An 18,393-nucleotide genomic window follows, 5' to 3' on the forward strand; every position below is an offset into this window, starting at 1 on the left:
TTGCTGACATAGCCTCCTTGTCTTGCTTGATTGGGCTGTCAGCAATTCTCTAGGCTGATGCAGTCCTCCCCCGTGCCCCTTCCGACTACTATCATCTTTTCCACCACCAGGCCCTACCCTTGCTGGCTTTCCTCGACAACCCTTGGCAAGATGTATTCTCTCCTTAACTACTATATCTTCTCTCTCTTCAATAATCACTTCTTCTCTTTGAGCCATTATCACGAGACACCGTAGACTCACCACCAGGCATATCAATGAAGCAGCTAGGGACCGCATCATAGCTGAGATCATGTGCAGATCTAAAAATCAGCTATAGCCCATAGTCCCCACCACACTTTTGTACACGGTTCTATCAGATTTGGTTCTCCTTTCCTTTCCTTTTCTTTTTCTTTTCTTTTCTATCGATGGAACAACACTACACATGGTTCAACCCTAGTACAGTCCCATCGTATAGTTATTTTCAGTATTGTTTCATAGGCCACCCACTTATTTGTAATGTTATCTTTTCCTTATTGATGGGATGACATTAGACATGGATGTACTCTGGATTTTGTCTCATAGGCCACATTGGCCTTATGTAGACGTTAATATATCTTTTCTTTCTTTCTCTTATATTGTCTTTTACTGATACATTATATCATAAATTAACATCAAAGCTAATATTAATTATTAAGATTAAATGTGAAAACAACATTAAATGTCATGATCACATCAAAATTAAATATCATTGTCAAAACAAAAATGTTGATGCCTATACATGCTACAAAATTCAGCTACCGATGATGGTCTACCATAGCCTTGGAGTGGTAGCTCCTCGGATTGCAATGACCAGAACCACTGAAAACCCTTGCACACCAAGCATCTCCTCAACAAAAAACCCAAGCATGAGTACCGAACAAGAAACTTATCTTGTCATACTCAACACTTGCAATACATTCCCCCCATTCACAACCCTCTTGCTAGCAATGTCCCATACCACCCTAAATGACATAAAAGCATACATGTTATGTGTGAGCCATTACGATTTCATGAGTGAAAGTGGTTTTGTACATGCCATTGAATCTCATGCCAAATCGCAAGTTGATGGTTTAATACTACTAAAACGTCCTCCAACCTACCACATGAGACATGACACAAGCTATATCCACAAAAACATCAAACTCACCTCCTAGCCATAGAGCCAAATGGGCTCACCTGAGCCTAGGAGCTAGCAACACTCTTGGTCATGACCACATGAGTTGGGGTCCCACACCACCATCCGCACCATCCGGGCATACATACACATCAGCCTATGGACCAAGAGTCCAAGAGTGGTGATCACACACCCATGTGCACAATAGAGTCTTGAGTACTATAAATAGGAGGACTCCACTATCCTAACCTTGAAGTGTCCTTAGTGCATTCATACTAAATTACTTCATGACCATTGTGACCAATGCTACTAGCACCCATCCGGATATCCAAGGATGTTCTAGTCATGCCCAAGAAAAATGCAATGCAATTGTGCCACTTGGATAGTGCCATCGTAGTGCTCTGGAGACTAAAGCAGTGATGATATGTTTGAAGTCATCTTCCCTCTAAGATCCTGTTTCTAGTGATGAGCTTTCCAATAAACAACCTAGGCTTTTTTAGTGAGTACCTAGCTCTAGTATCCAATGAAAACAAACATAATGGTATGAAAAAGCACAGATTGATAAAAGGACTCAATAGGGATAGGGTAACTCAGAGACAATGAACACAGACAATGAATGAAGAATAACGAATAAATACAATTCTCATGCAGTAAACACACTGTAGGGTGAATACAAAACCTCAAACTCTCGTATCTCTAGGACCAAGGAAGAGAGTATGAGCTAGAGAGTGTGGCATCTTTTGTAGAGATCCCAAAACAAAGTAGACAGCCTTCAAAAGTGTACCGCAGCAGCAAATGTAGATTAGTAGAGTTTGGAGCAATACTGGATGAGCTGGACAGCTGGAAAGAGTAAGGAGCAGACTGAAAATAGTTAGGATGATGTGGGCAACAGCTGCAGCAGCAAAATGCAGCAGATATGACGATATGGCAAATTGTATGGCAGTGCTGGATACTAAATGCAGGTGTAGATGATGACTCAGCACAAGAGGCGACAAATGCACAATGGTGAACACAGGATGGAACAGGTAGACAACAGCCAAACACAGCTTGTGGATGATGCAGTAGGCTAGAAAACAGCTGCCAGGAGTAGGAGAGAGTTTGGATGTAGGCGGCACCAAGTAGACAAAAGTGTCAAATTGAGAAATCCGCTGAAAGGGGTGTGGACAGCAGAGAACATGCACCAACAATTTGCAAAACAAGAATAGGCTGAGTGGTGGGTAGCCTGCCTATTTATAGATGAGTGGATCCTCCCAAATTAGGGTTTGGCTTACGGGACACAGACCACTCTCTAGAAATCATTTTTTAAAATGAAAGTTTGTAATAATCAAGTTTAGTAGGTCCAGGTGGCTGTGCAAGTGCTGGGTGGCAGTTTTCAGCCCCATGCGGCCAGTCTACAGCCTGCATTTTTGCCCTGCATTTAACTGTTTTGCCTGCTTTTTTACCAGATTTACAGTCATTTTTGGTTGTTTAGCTGACGATTTTCTGTTATAGCTGATGATTTTGCTGTTTTGCAGCCATTCTTAACCTTTTTTCACAGATCTACTCTCCAACAGTCTGCATTTTCAGCCAAGTTTGCATTTTCAGCGTGATCTCAACTAGATCACACGTGTTAGTTACCTTGCTTCTGTCATTATACTCCCTTCACTTTTTTCCTCTCTCTATGTTTGAATCATATTGCTTTTAACTTTTGAACATTTGGTATTTGTCTGTCTCTCTACAAGTGCATATCTCTCCCCAACACCAGCACTTTTTTTCTCATCTTCTCTACACATCATCTAAATGGCACCTTCTTCTTGCTTCAATGATGACAAGCTTAAGGGACCTAACTATCTTACTTGGAGTGCTATCACGAAAGCTTGGTTTGTATAGAAGTGCTTGTGGTATGTCATTTTAGGAGCTATCCTATGTGCTCAATGCCCTCTCCTATTCTAGACAATTAGAACAAAGACAACTATGAGGAAGCAGTTCTTACGTGGGAAACAGACGATTCCCACACATACTCTACTCTTCTTTGATGCATCTCTAAAAAATTCCTTCCATTGGTTGCCTCTTGTTGGACATCTTCAAAAGTGTGGAAGAAGTTACGACTTATGTACAAGTCCTCATCAACCTTGTGAGCTGTAACCCTCTACGGCCAATTTTAGGCTATCAAGTTTGAAGCAAATGATATGATTCAATCCTTCATTCTTCATGTGATACAGATACAAGACCAACTTTGACACATGTAATCGGTCCTTCTAGAAGCACATCTTGTGGGGATTGTTCTCTACAAGCTTCCTCTCAAGTTTGATGGTGTAGCCAATACCTTACAAGCTCAAACACCGGCAATACATGTTCACTTTGAGTATATGACCTCTATGTTGCTTGAGCATAAGGCCTCTTTGCATTTACAAAAGGAAGGCTACCATCTTGATATGGTAGCTGAAACTAGCCTTCCTCCTTGGATTGGGTGGTACTAACTTGATTTAACACTAATTACGGCAAGTAGTTAATTCACATAAATTGAAATGCACACTTTACCACTTTAATCTTGGACAATGGATAGCCTATTGGCCCCAAAACTGCTATATTTTTTGCATTCAATTATTCCATTGTGGTATTAGTAGATAAAACTAGAGTGCCAGAAAAGGAACATCTTGAGATCCAAGTGTCTCTTGTTGTTAAAACTGACAAGCAAGCCTTCAAACCAATTTGCCCCTTGGTTTGCTTAGAAAATTGACATTTTTCGTGTCCTTCCGAGACAAGTTTAGGCCCTAATTGACATTGGCTGGTTGGCCTCTTGAATGTCAATGAAATTCCTTAATTTTAGCTGCTGGAATTCAAGTCCTAGGTCCTCAATTCTGAGCACGCATCCTGAAGTGTCCGTCAAATTCTAATTTCTATTGTAAATTAGGGTTTATAATAGATTTTCCAATATCTTCACCTTTGATGACTCGAATTGCTGGAAAATGCCGAGGGAATTGTTAAATGGCTATAGGATGAGAGAGAATGCCAAAGAAAGAGAAAATTTAGATACTCATTGCAAGAAAATGAAAGAAATGAGTTGTTGCCCTATCTAGACAACCATGAAAGCTGTCTCCACTGATAGAAGATACTGAATACAATATTGTTTGGTTGAAACAGCCCTCAAATTTCTATCAAGAGACAGATTGCTATCAAGAGGGTCATTCCAATCTTGTGCCTTCTCAAGAGGGTCATTCCAAGCTTGCACAAGGGTTATTCCAACCTTGGAATATTGTATCAAGATACTGAATACAATATTGTTTGGTTGGAGGGTCATTCCAACCTTGTGCAAGCTGAGAGTTAGAAATGGTCTGTCAACTGTTGTAGTAGCTATGGCAGCCTTCTCTTTGTCTCTCTCAGCTTGCACAAGGTTGGAATGACCCTCTTTCTCTCTCTCCCAACCTTAAAAACGTATTTCCCACTTACATGGGCTAGATTTGCCAAGTGGCAGTCTTCTAATCTCATTTTTCAGCATTATCCATCTGATTAAATAAATTTAATAAGCACTATCTAGCTTATTAAATTAATTTTGAAAATTAATTTAATAATAATTCTTGTATCTAGAAAAATAATTCAACTAGCCAATAATTAAATTGCCTAGGCCAATTTGTCTCCCAAGTGTCCCTAAGTAGTTATTGATCCCTAAAATGGCATCAATCAATTAATTAATGCCTAGTCTCTAATGTCACCATTGACATTAGTGGCCAATAAAGTGGTCTAGGCCCAAATCCGACACCGGTTACCTAGTACTTGTTAGGCATAACTTATTATACAACTTTTGTCTTTGGCACCAATTGATATCTCATGATCTTGGGTTCCACATTGTGAAATAATTAACTTGCACCTCACATATGCAAGTCACATTAGCACATTTGATTAACTTTTAATCAAATTCTAAGCAAAGCAATACAATTTCACATCGTCAAGATGATAAACCACCCCCTTGAAATCCTTGCAATCATCCTCGATTGCATTGCAATTTTTCAAAGCAAAATATACTACACTGGAATTTTCCAAAAGGCATCATAATAAAAATAACATTTGGCTAGTGTTGCTTTACCTTGCTAATGCCAAACTTACTGAAAATTTCTAGCCATCATACATAAAATATAGCACTCATAAAGAATCCAATACTATTGTCAAAACCATAGAATTCAAGTTTAGTAGAGTAAGGGTCCAGAGCATTACCTAATGCTCAAGGGGGAGGTAGCACTTCCACTCCTCTAGTGATAGACAGCTCTCGTGTATAGTGGATCTTGGATGTATTCAACATGCATCCATGGTACTATGCTAACGGTATGTCTACCATGAGGTCACTATGTAATATACTAGTCACTGTAGTTAGTATGCAGATGGGTATGGTTTTCACTGTAGCTCTAAAACTATACACATACATCACTATGCATTAGTATGCATCAGTCTATGATCATCAGAGATTGATTTATCAATGACCGGTTTTCAGTGATGATCATAAGTTTTCACTAGTATTCAGCTGGTTTTGTGGACAGCAACATGTTTTATGAATGTCATTGATAGTTCAACCATGGGTTGCACTCAGTTTATGCTTTGCTATGGTTGTTTGGCTAGAACAATTAAGATATGCTAATGGAAAATGGCTGAGCTCAAACCAAAGTTGGCTCTAATTAAAAGCCTTAAGGTAAAGCTATAACAATCGAGGATGGTCTGCCAAGTCATCCTTTTCCATCCACTTAGCATCCATTGGTGAATAGTTCTGAAACTTCACCAAATACCTTTTGGAAACTTTACCTCTGAGGTATCAAAATCTCATCTAGCTTCTCAACCCTTGGCTGAATTTCAGTAGATATAGCCCTAGGTACATCACCATGAAAAGGCCTCAATAAGCTCATATGAAAGGCATTGTGTACTCATCCTCCCCAACATCTGAAAGGACCCATCATATCTCATACTTAGCTTTGGATACAGCCTCTCTCTACCTTTTATCTTTTACAGCCTTGCCTTTCCAAAATGCAGCAATACATAATCGCCCTCCGTAAACTGCAAAGCACTTCTATGGTGATCGGCTACCTTCTTTTGCTTCTCTTGAGACCTGTGGAGAGCATACTTAACCTTTGCATAAGCTGCATCCATGTTTTCTACATACCAAACAGCCTCAAAGATCTTATCCTTTGTGTGTAAAATAGGGGGCACTTTGTTGCTACCTTCCACAACCTCAAATGGAGCTTTGCCAATGAAACTATGCACTATGTTATTGTATGTAAACTCTACCAAAGGCAAATAATGCTCCCATTGTGACTTATGATTAGATACATAGTATATCAAGAGATCAAGCAGTGTAGAATTTACCTCTTATAACTGACTATCAGTTTGCAGATGGAAGGACAAAGAAAATCTCAGCATGGTATCAATATTTTCAAACAACGCCTTCCAAAACAAATTGGTCATCCGAGGGTCTCAATCACTGATGTGTTAGAAGTGGATGTAGTGATGGAAGCGTGGAAAATTGCTATAATAGATTGCTAAACGCAAGAGACAAGGGGAAGAGAAACACTGTAAAAGAAAAGAAAAAAAAGAACTCTGAAGCAAAGAAATGATCGAGAAATGGAATCCATACACCAAGATATGAGACAGTAAATTACCAATGTGAGTCACCGACTGTGAAGGCACTGGCACCTACTCCTCTCCCTCCACCAAAACCTGTCAAATGATGAATGACAGATGATGCATGTGTGTCTACTGTGGAGGAGGAGCTTGAAATAAATAGGCTGAAATAATACCATAAATGATGTCAGGTCAGCCAGCATTAAATGCTGGTCGGCTAGTAATAAATGCGATAAACACCATCAAAATGACAAATAAAAATGCCTAAATTATCTAGAATGTGTCGAGCCCTCTCTGGCGTGCACAAACTCAACCATGAAGTGACATACTTGCTAACACCCTCTCTCAAATCATGGGTGATCTAATACAATACAATATATAATGATAATGTCCCATCATAATAAATACAACAAGGACCACCACATTAGAACCATGGATAACTAAGCAATGGGTGTGCAAGCCACCACCAAGGTGCCTCGAAAAGAACTTGATATTGATGTCAATCGCATGAGCTCTTGAAAACAGAGAAGAATCATAGCAGCTCTCAATATCTGTCAACAATGTCTTGCAATAGCATACAAGACCATCCTATTAAATATATGTGACCATGGATTCCCCGCCTTTGGCCAACAGATCACCAAAGTGTCCCCTTATGTGAGCTTAGACTAGGAGCCAATCTCGCTCTTTGTCAAATAACCAGCTCATCATGAACCTGGATGTCAATCCTAGCTTCAAGATTTGAAACAACTAGACTTCAGTCGATGCGTTAGAAAAAACTCTCTAGGGAACCTATGCATTTGTATACTTGTATAGATGAGGTGTACCAGCTCCATATCACCACCCTCTCACACTCCCTCTCCGGCATGGGACGTTGAGCTAAAACACGCTTTATAGCTGAGTAGCATTTTTAAATAGCCCCAAAATATGCTTAATTAATTAAAAATGCAAATTTGGTGCGCTGTTCGAGAGAGTTTCAATGTTCCCAAAAACCCTAATTTTTGGGGCATCTTTCAACATCTATAAATAGATAAGATGCCCACCATTCAACCTCATCCTTTTGTGCGGGTTTCTCACTCCACCATGCAGATTTCAGCCATCAGCCACCTACCATCCACTATTCAGCCATCACTGATTGCCGCCCATCACTATCCAGCCCTAGGTAGTCTATTTTCAGCCATCACCTGCTGTTTGAAGGTCTCCATCTGCTGCGCCATCTTAGCACCTGTTGTCAAGCGAGAGGCTGTTGCCATCTCTCCCACTAGGCGATTGTTGTAGAACCTGCACTTTTGCTATCTAGCAGGCTGTCTACATCCGCAAACACCTCTCTGTTTATCGCCTGACAGTTTTTTGTCTCACATGATCAATTTTCAGCCTTCCTCTGGTGATATCATGCTGCGCTTACTAGATTTCAGCCTCCGACTGCTGTGTTTTGGTGACCAGCATGCTGCATTTACTAGATTTCAGCCTTCGACTGCTGTGTTTTGGTGACTAGTATGCTGCCCTTCATTATTCAGCACTCTCTCATCTACAATCGATGGTTACTGCACTTGGGATCCATCTTCAATGGATGTCACTCTCCAATACTGCATTGCTCTGCCCTTGGACATTCTGTATACTCTTACATTCATTTACAACATTCATTCACTTCAGAGTGTTTTCTCTCTGTGTTTGTCATTGTGTTTGAGTTTTGAGTTTTTGCATTTAGGGTTTAAGTTTTATTTGTCTGTGTAAGTCTTTGTGTTTCAGTCTTGGTCGTATATGTTGTGTTTCCTTAGTGCAAACCCTAGCATATCTTCACATGGTATCAGAGTTGATGCTCTTCTAAAGAGTATCCTGCATTGATTGTGAAGGTTAGTCTTTGTGTGAAACTCACATGTAACTCAATTCTGACTCATAATGTCTCAGACACCTTTTTCTTGGGACCCTATGATGCCTTATTAGGCTTCTCCATCATTGGAGGCTCCGAGAAGGCATTATGGTCTAGATAAGGAGGCAGGCACACCTTCACCGTTTCCATCTTCTTCTTCTTCTTGTTTTGGTCATCTTACAGATGAAGAGTTTAAGGAGTACTTGAGCATCATGTATAGTTCTGTTTACACTCTTCCGAGTGCTACTATTCCGTTTGGACCGATTGGTTAAACTGGCCATCTCCCCGATCTTGGAGGGACCATGACATTCGGCATTTTTGGCGATCCATCTTCTTCATCACAACCAAGCCTTGTGTCAGGTTTGTATAAACCTTTTGAGTCGTATGAGCCTTGTGTCAGGTTTGTATAAGCCTTGTGTCAGGTTTGTATAAACCTTTTGAGTCATATGAGCCAAAACCCTTTTCTGTTTCTCCTTTTGGTGTGCACGATCCAGATGATTTCTAGTATGTTAACTTTAATAGAGGAGGCTCTTGAGGCAAATATCCTTCATGAGGTATATCTCTACCATTTGTTTCATTTGAGCAAGTAAACCACACTTCTTAACTCCCTCCCATCCCACCACTATCTTCTCCACATTTTGATCTACTCACATCTTCAATCCAAAATCTTGGATTGCATTCCACTTCTGCTCAAAGTACACTAGGGTTTAGATCTTCCATCTTTGCTCCTAATACTTTCTATTTCTCCATCCCACCATCTACCTACCCTCCATTCCCTCTACCTCTTGGTGCATCGTTAGGGGAAATGCCACCCTTTAACACTGTACCTTCTACCTACCCCCACTTTACCACATCCTTGTACTTTGGGACGATTGTGATGGCATCCCCCTCACTACCCCCGGACACTCACAAACCTGCCACACGACCTTTAAGATGCAAGGATATCCATCCTCTGCTTATGAACTATTGTCACACATCCCTTGGGTCACTCCTACTAAGGAATTCCCATCTTGTGCTTCCCGTGTCCATATCCCTCCACCTTGGGTTCCTCATGTGGTTACCATGCCCATAGCTAGTCTACCCATCTCCACCATTGAAGCTCCTGTACACACATCTCGTATGCATAGTGGACACTCTAGGATAACTTCTCAATTGTACTCCACTCCACCTTCCTATCCTCCCTCTCCACCCTACCTCCATCTCCTAGCACTACCATTCATGTGGTGTTGGCATGGCCAAGAAAGCCTTTACGAATAAGACTCATTTTAACAGGTGGAATTTCACCACTTAGTCAAACTTCATGCAATAAGTGCTTGAGTCTGAGGGACTTTGAGACCTCATTGTTAGTATCAAGCCTAGACCCTCAATTAGGTAACCCTGAACACATTCATCAATGGAGAGCCTGCAATGCCACAGTCTATGTTGAGTTAATGCAGGGGTTGCTTCCTGAATTCTACTCTCAGTTACAACATTTTCCCCTCGTATCTGAGCATTGGAGTTATCTCATTGACCGCTATGCAGCTCGAGATCGCACTGGGGACGTATCAATCTTGATTTTGAGCTTCAAGAGTTTTTCATTAAGGGGATGATTTGAAAGTCAAGTTGGCCGAGTATCAGAGTTTACTAGCTGAGTTTGCCACTATTGGCTCCCTGTATCTTGGACAATTTTTAAGAATATATTTTCAGTAAATACAAAGGTACGGAAGGTTCAACTCAAGCAAGAGTTGAATACCTTGAAGAAAGGAAAGATGTTTGTAAATGAGAATGTTTTGAAAGTGAGAAGTATTGCAGATGTCTTAGTAACTATTGAGCAAAACTTTTGGCCTTCAGTCAGGTGCCTTGAGCCCACCAAGTCAAGGGATTTGATGGTATCCCAGCAATGAAACCAAACCAACCATCCTCCTTAGATAGGGTGGTACTAACCTGATTTAACACTAATTACAGCAAGTAATTAATTCACATAAATTGAAATGCACACTTTACCGCTTTAATCTTGGCCAATGGGCAACTTGGTGGCCCTTAAGCTAGTGCCTCTTGCAGTATTTCTTTAGCTTTAACTGAAAATGGATTGAGTACAATTGAGATTTTGTAATCCCCTCTGCTAATCCAAGTGCCTCTTATTGTTTAAATTAACAAGCAAGCCTTTAAACCAATTTGTCCCTTGGTTTTCTTAGGGAATTGGCCTTCACCCTGCTCCTTGCAAGACAAATTTAACCCAAAATTAACGTTGGCTAGCTGGCCTCTTGTATCTCCATTAAATTCTTTAATTTTGGCTCCTGGAATTCAACTCCTAGACCCTCAATTCTGAGCACCATCCGGAAGTGGTTGTCAAACCCTAATTTCTGTTGTAAATTAGGGTTTACAATATAGATTTTTCAATATTTACACCTTGATGACTCAAACTGCTAGAAAATGCTGAGGGGAGTTGAGAAATGGCTATAGGATGAGAGAGAATGCGAAAGAGAGAAATTTTAGAGTTCCATCGCGAGAAAATATTTTTCAACTCATCGAGAGAGAGAGAGAGAGAGAGAGAGAGAGAGAGAGAGAGAGAGAGAGAGAGAGAGATTCTACATTACGAAAAAAAGAAAAGAGAGATTCTACATGGATGGGCATATCTCCTAGCATCATGTTTGCACTCCCAAAAGAATGGGAGGTGGGGTTGTTCTTGATTTGGAGACACATATGATTGCTCTCCGTTGGTCACTATTCCAGGCTTTTTGTGAGGATCGGCAGCCCTAGTCTTTGATTGCCACATTTTTCCTTGAAATCTAGGGTTTTAAGGATGGAAACACCAATAATTCCATTTCATGATGGCATGTAGGTAATGCTGAACAACCTCTTCGTCTTGAATCTTTTGTGCTTTTGAATTATTTGGTCCATTCTTGTAAATCAGTCCTTGCTAAATCTTCTTGGCACCCACCTCCGGATTAGGAGCCAACAAAACTCCTTGAGAGAGGAAGTGCTAGTTGTTTCGAGACTTCCTCACATGGCAAGGCAAACTGGAACAAAGGTCGACGTTGAATAGAATGGTGCACCTGGGACTGGTCACTGTTGCTAATGCTTTTCTACCTACAAGCATGGCTATCATGTCTTTTAGACCAATTCGACACTACTGTCATGTTCCTAGAGGCTATCGTCATTTATGGGACTCCATTTCAACCTCCTTATGCGCCATGCAACCTCTCCTCCCTTTGGACCAACATACCCCTCGGCAAGATTGGATGATTAATGATTGGTTGCATTTGGGATGTTCTTTAGTCAATTAGATATACAACTTGCTTATACGTGATAAGGATTGGCTTGCCTAGAAAGGCGACATCACCAGGGGTCTTCAGAAGGTTCAAATGTGGTGGAAATCTATGGTGATGAGAAGTTGGCTTAACAAAACGCCTTTCAAATACAAGGTCTTCATCTAGTGAATGATAATTGGTGCTCTTCCTCTTGCCTCTGCACTCTCCAAGCACCGGATTTCCAATGGCTGCTATTTCTTTTGTGAGTCGTGTGGAAACCTCTCACCATCGGTTCCTTTCTTGTCAAGTGGTGAGGAAGGTTTGGTCATTGCTATCAGCTATTTGGTCTGGAGTGGTTGGGCTACCGATGCTTCCAAAAGACCAGGTCTTTGGACATCCCAAGTTTGTGGACCCCGAACGTGCTCTTTCACTTTTTACGCTTCCGGGGTTGTTGGCACATATGGACTATGAGGAATGCATTAATTTTCATTTCTGCTTCAAGAGTGCAGAGTTATATAGTCCGCTTGAGAGGCCTTCTTCATTGGCAGCAAGTTGGCCGATATTCTCCCTTAGGATTTGCTTTCTTGGCACACTGCAATTTCTTTAGCTCCAGTACAGGCCATCTAGTTCCTTTCTACTTTTGGTCATGCTGTATCTTTGTACTCTTGGTGAGATTATGTTTTGGTAATTAATCAAATTACCCTTTACGCATGAGAGAGAGAGAGAGAGAGAGAGAGAGAGAGAGAGAGAGGGATTGATTCAATCTTGGGCCATTTTGGGTGTCCTTGACAGGTAGTGAAGCCCATAGAGCAACGAAGTTGGTTTTGGAAAGGGTGGCAACGTAACAAAGGCTCTGAACAATCAGAGTTCCGTGTTGTAGAGGTAGATGGTTACCGCCGGAGACCTTTATGCCAAATTCTGCTTCCTGCCAATCGTGAGTGAATCTTATTTGGAAGCATGTCAGTTTGAAAGTAACTATTAGTCCTCTAGTTAATTGCCTGCTTTCTTGAACATCAAATGCACATTTTTAGGGTCAAGATCTGAATCAAAGAACCAGTGGCATGGACCATCTTTATCGTTATGCTTACCAAGCTTCAGGTGAGGTTATTTGGATTCTGTATCCCAAGTAAAAGCCACAATCTTCTAATGAATGGTTTTGTGCAGATGAATGTCTTGGCAAACACCCTTCTAATGTGTATGTGCATTTGGTGGTGGTTTTCACAATGTTATCTTGCAGTGGTAGAACTAAAGAGCAACCTCAACTTCTCAAGTACTCATGTCAGCTGCACTGCAGGTCAACAAGACAAAAAGTTCATGGTTATTTTAGCATAATAGTGTACAAACCAATTATTGCAATAAATGCGTCAGAGAAATTCTTTTGACATCATTTATATGGACTGCATATCTTTGTGCTGACCAGTTACACAATGGCCTGACTCTATCAGTTCATAAACATGTTGCAGTGTGGAAGTTGTCAAGCCTGCTGTTGTGACAGCTTTGCCTGTCAATGAAGGGTATCAAGCAGAAGTTCAAGACTTGTCATACAAGCTGATTCTTAGCCTTCTTGCAGCCAAACCTCTCTTCGCTGTCCGCTTTGAGAACTTGCTGATGCATGTTAAGGGAGCTTCTGTGGTGAATTCCAAAATTGAAGCACTGTCACACAAGCCAGGATTGAAGAGCTCTTCCTTTGCTCCTCACAAATCACTTGGAAGTATGTGAGGACATTACTCCACTTATATTTCTGAGAGATTCTGTCTTGTATTCCAAGTATGTGCACAGGTCAAAACCTCCCCTCTCTTGTATACTATTTTTGGACCTTCTGCAGAGCCCTTCTTTATTCATTAATACCAAGTGGTGTAGTTTTTTCACTAAGTACCAAGTTTATTGTTTGGTCCAACATTGCTTTCATTGCTATGTATGGTGATTGTTACTAGGCTTCACAGCTTTAGGAAGTCTCGATTTTCTGCTTGTACTCTCAAGCTGCAAAGTGTTTTCAAACCATCCGCCTGCCATCCCATCCTGATGTCTTGGACTTGCACATCCAAGAAGAAAAGCTTCTTGGAGCTCATACTTACTGCATTCATATGTTTCAAAGTATGAGGAGTCATTGATAAGTTCTTGATATAAACACGAACAGACGAGAGACTATGAATAAGCTCTACTGGTGAGATGGAGATGACAAAGGAGCCATGTATAAGCTCTTCTAGGTGAGATGAGTGGCAGGCAGATTCTTCAACCAAGTCTGACATGCATTAGGTGCTCAATGGTCAAGGCAGGTGTTAATGGTCCAAGATGGTCTGTCTAGTCACAATGCAAAGACAGCTTTCTAGGTGAGGGAGTTATGATTGATCCGATGCTATACTACGCTCTCTTGGTTTTCTGCAGTGAGGAATTGTCAAGGGTGTTCATGAGCTCTGAAAGATGGGTCCAGATCAGTGCAGTTGCACTTAGAGTGTTTGGGGTTCAAAAACTGAATCTCGGGGGGAGGACTCAGGAGGTGATAAATTAGGAAGATCTCTTTTGTGTGTTCCAACTTCCCACTCATGCTTAAAACTGAGTTTTCTCTAAGGTGATAAATGAGGATCACCTCTTTTGTTTGTTCCAACTTCCCACTCATGCTTAAAACTGAGTTTTCTCTAGGGTGCGCCCCTTGTACGCTCGAAAAAATTATTTGTAGGCCAATGAATGCATGGGTCTATGTGGTGGAAGTTGCTAGATGTTAGTGCATTAAAAGGATTGTCCTCAAAATTGAACCAAGCATGCCAAGAGTCGCATCAGGGTCTCACACAAGGTTGAGTTATGGGATTGTATAGGAGGGACTAAAACAAGTAGCCACATGATCAATTGGCAATGAGTGAGTGAGTATTCTATTTTAGTTGACCCACTTTAGGATGCCCTTGGCACAAAAAGAAAACCATTTGTTGAAGGTATAAAAGTTACTATATGTATCATGACCTAAAGGCAACTTGGTACTTAGGCTTTTTGAACTCTTCTATAATCTTTTTGCCGCCTCGATAATCCATCCATTCGCCCTCCTTTCTAGTTGCCTTCATCTTCGCCGTTTCACTTGGTTGTGCTTTGAGCTATGTTGGTGTAAGTTCATATGGGATCCATACTTTCGTCCAATGAAACATTTCACATTTCGACTTTATCTTGCATGCTTCCAAACTCCAAAGTTGCTTGATTCTTTCTTCGCTTGATAATTTTTCATAGTATCATTTGCTTGAACCTTGTTTCTTCAAGAATTTAGCCTTAGTCTTTAGCTTGTATATCTCTGAACATCCTTGGTTGCTATCATCATCTAGTTTGTTTTGTTTTTCTTCATGCCATCATTAGCAACGCCTCCTAGAGATGCATGGAATGCAATCTTCTTTTGTAATCTATTGATTAACTATTGAAAAAATAGTGCAACTTATCTACCTCCTTGTTTTGATTTCCTTTTGTACTTCCTCTTGCACTTTGGTTGTCATTTCCTTGACTTGTGTGTGTGTGTGTGTGTGTGTGTGTGTGTGTGTGTGTGTTCATTCTCACATTGAATGTTTTTCATAAGGTTTGCATGTCTCACTTACATAATTTGTATATGCTTTTGTGTTGTAATGTATTGCATCTATATATCTCAATGAAGAGAAATCATTATTGTTTGATAATGTGATGGGAGATTGATAAAGAGAAAAAAATTTGACTTTGTTTGGTGACGTATATGTATCCTTGAATTATAATACAATAGAAGTTCGCCATTTATGTGTGCATACGTGCACTATTTTGTTAGGTGAGGATGAGGTTTCCATTAAAATTCACATGCACACATGACAAGACACATCCAATCATTCATAACACAATGGTTCATTTACCCTTAACAAATTTACACCCATAAAACTTGAACACCTTAAGGGGAGGAGGCTAATAAAGTAACAACCCCCTAATTAGTAATTTTATTTGGTGCAGGGCTATGCTAGTTTAAACATTAAAGGAGATGGAGGAAGAGGCTCTCACATTGTCACATTAATGGCTTTTCAGCTTTTCGTTCAAGGATTATTGTAAAAAATTTTGGCTTCTTTTTGCCACATAGAACTTGTTTGCCAGCCCATTGAGATGTCAAAATGTGATTGGGATTATCTTTAAAAAAAGTTATTATGCTAATTCACGATTGTGACCCATCTTTGAAGGCAAATAGTTCTATATCTCTCATTTGAGATGAGGCTCAATATAATTGTTACAAATTTGGTCCCCCTTAGCCTAGTACTTTTAGGAAAATTAGTTGTAGTCTACATAATTGTAGACTATCAATTTTCTTGATAAGAAGAAATGGATCAAGGGTAAAGTGGTGGTGGACATAGTTAAGAGATAACAAGGGATTCTAATAGGTCTCAAGTTTCTCTCACTTGGGGAGGATTTCACCTTCTATGAATTCAAATAGAGAAGACAACTTATTCTTTATTCCATTTGCAATTGTGACCCCCCTACTACTTATAGGAAAATTAGCAATGGTCTACATAATTGTAGATTGTCAATTTTCTTGAGAAGAAGAACGGGATGAAGGGTAAAGTGGTGGTGGACATAAAGTTAAGAGGTACAAAGAGATTTTAATAGGTCTCGAGTTTCTCTCACTTGGAGAGGATTTCATGCTCTATGAATTGAAATAGAGGATATAACTTTTTCTTTATTCCATTTACAACTTGTATCCATCATACTTGGTTTTTATTCTAGTTTTTCTCGTCTACAAACATAGCTATTTTAGCGTATAAAGAAAGATTATGTGCACCTTGTATATGTGTTTACTACACTTGAAAGTCTATTTGAAGGCCTACTAATATCTATTATCCAAGGCTCACGAGGGTGTGTTCAATTGGGATACAAACCAATGGCCAAAGGTCGAGTGGGCACAACGAGCAACCCTTATATACATGTTGTATAGTCATATATAAGTGGAGATAATGAAGAACAAAGGGAACATTGTATCCACAAAAAACCCTCTTGTGCTTCCTTTTTTCCTCACCCTCGCACTCTCGTTGCATTGGCTCTACATCCCACCATTGCTTCCTCTCATGCACCTTGTATATGTATTTGTTATACTTAAAAGTCTATCAAAAGGCCTATTAGTATCTATTATCCAAGGATGTTCAATTGTCAAGAGACCAAAGTATGATAGTTTGCTATACGAGTAGACTTGTATGCATGACAAAACTTGACAACCTTCAATTGAAAACCCAATAATGCAATTGGTCTTTTTGTAAATAAGTTTAATATTCATCTTGCTCAAAGACAGTGTAGCCTTATAAGAAACACAGCAATAAAATTATCTAAGGTGTATAGACTCAACAAAGGTTTCCTAAAAGGGATACAACCTTGACTATGTTTAGATATTTTATTGGCATAGACCCAAAACTAAGGAGTTATAAAAATATATCATTTTCATTGTAGCTGTATGATACATGACATGCATTTGTGGCAAAGTCTCAACTTGAAGCAAAGATGGAGTGCCTCACATTTATCAACTTTGATGTTATGATATGGAAAGAGTAGGGGGTCGTGTTGAATTATGCTAAATAGATCTTTGTGGCCCAATCTAATAAGGTTAGAGGTCAAGGCAAACTTGTTCACTTTTTGAGCATAATTTATTGTGTGAACAAGTATGCACAAAGAAAAACCAAAGAAAAGGTTGTAATTTAACTTAGAGACTCAGCAACAAGTGCGCTCCAAGTAAAAAAAAAAACTCCAATCACTTATTACACTCATTGGCATAACAAAATGATAAAGTGAATGTAAAAAAGGTCAACAAACTCAAACCTTGTCATCCATGGTTGGCATGTATATATTATTTTTGTATGGAAGTAACATTTATTAACATTGGTGTCATCAAATATTTGTTACATAAAAGCTATATACATTAATGCTAGTTAATATATGTGATTTTGTTTGTCACATGTCTAATACAATGTGAGTATGATCTTTGAACTCATTCTACTCAATTATCCTTGAGCTTTTGGCTAGGGGATGTTGTGAGTGCAAAATAGTTCTCAATACATGTCACCACCTATAGATCTAAGGAACTTACAAGAGTATATTCCAATGCAAAGGCTTAATCCCATTCCTTAACTACTTGTGTTAAAGTGACCAAATCAACCAAAGGAGCTTCATTACTTCTACAATAGACTATTTTGAAACCCTCTATGTTGCCCATTACTTTGAGATGTGTGCCTTGAGATGTTTGATGGTTTCCTTTGTGGGAATTTTGGGTGTACAAATTACATTTGAAAAGCCATGAATCTAAAAGAGAGCTTTTTTTTTCTTTCTAAAGTTGGGTATGGGTAAGTGATCAAGAATTAAATATAGTTTGAGTATCAAAACAAGCTATATTAGGCTACATGATGACAAAGTGTCTTAGAGACAAGTTCTAGTGGGTTTCAAGGGGAGGATGTGATTGTTTTCACAATTATTTAGAAATTGAGGAAGGAGATGATCTTAGGCAGAGATCCATAGTTATGGCCAAGCTAGTTGATTAATCTTTGAAGATTATGGAAAGGGGTGTGGCTTTAATACATATACTTAAGGACTCTACTGTCAATAAATATGTACTTGCT

At 39.7% G+C, this 18,393-nt stretch overlaps 1 protein-coding gene across 22 annotated transcripts in view; it reads left to right on the forward strand.

Moving 5' to 3' along the window:
- The window catches only part of LOC148014173 (protein NEOXANTHIN-DEFICIENT 1), a 70,526-nt gene extending 56,832 nt beyond the window's left edge, over positions 1–13,694 (forward strand). For 20 of the 22 annotated variants that reach the window (XM_087667226.1, XM_087667232.1, XM_087667237.1 and 17 more), the window contains 4 exons: positions 12,605–12,746; positions 12,844–12,910; positions 13,050–13,106; positions 13,276–13,694. In XM_087667226.1, the coding sequence (XP_087523352.1) occupies positions 12,605–12,746; positions 12,844–12,910; positions 13,050–13,106; positions 13,276–13,531 (522 nt within the window). In that variant the 3' untranslated portion in view covers positions 13,532–13,694. Of the gene's footprint in view, positions 1–12,604; positions 12,747–12,843; positions 12,911–13,049; positions 13,107–13,257 lie in introns of all 22 variants that reach the window. The other 2 variants (XM_087667238.1, XM_087667242.1) reach the window with 2 other exon arrangements.
- Positions 13,695–18,393: the final 4,699 nt, after the last annotated feature.

Source organism: Lygodium microphyllum, chromosome 25 (genome assembly GCF_053477565.2).
Source record: "Lygodium microphyllum isolate KBCC chromosome 25, Lygodium_microphyllum_v1.1.10, whole genome shotgun sequence".
NCBI classification, from domain to species: domain Eukaryota; kingdom Viridiplantae; phylum Streptophyta; class Polypodiopsida; order Schizaeales; family Lygodiaceae; genus Lygodium; species Lygodium microphyllum.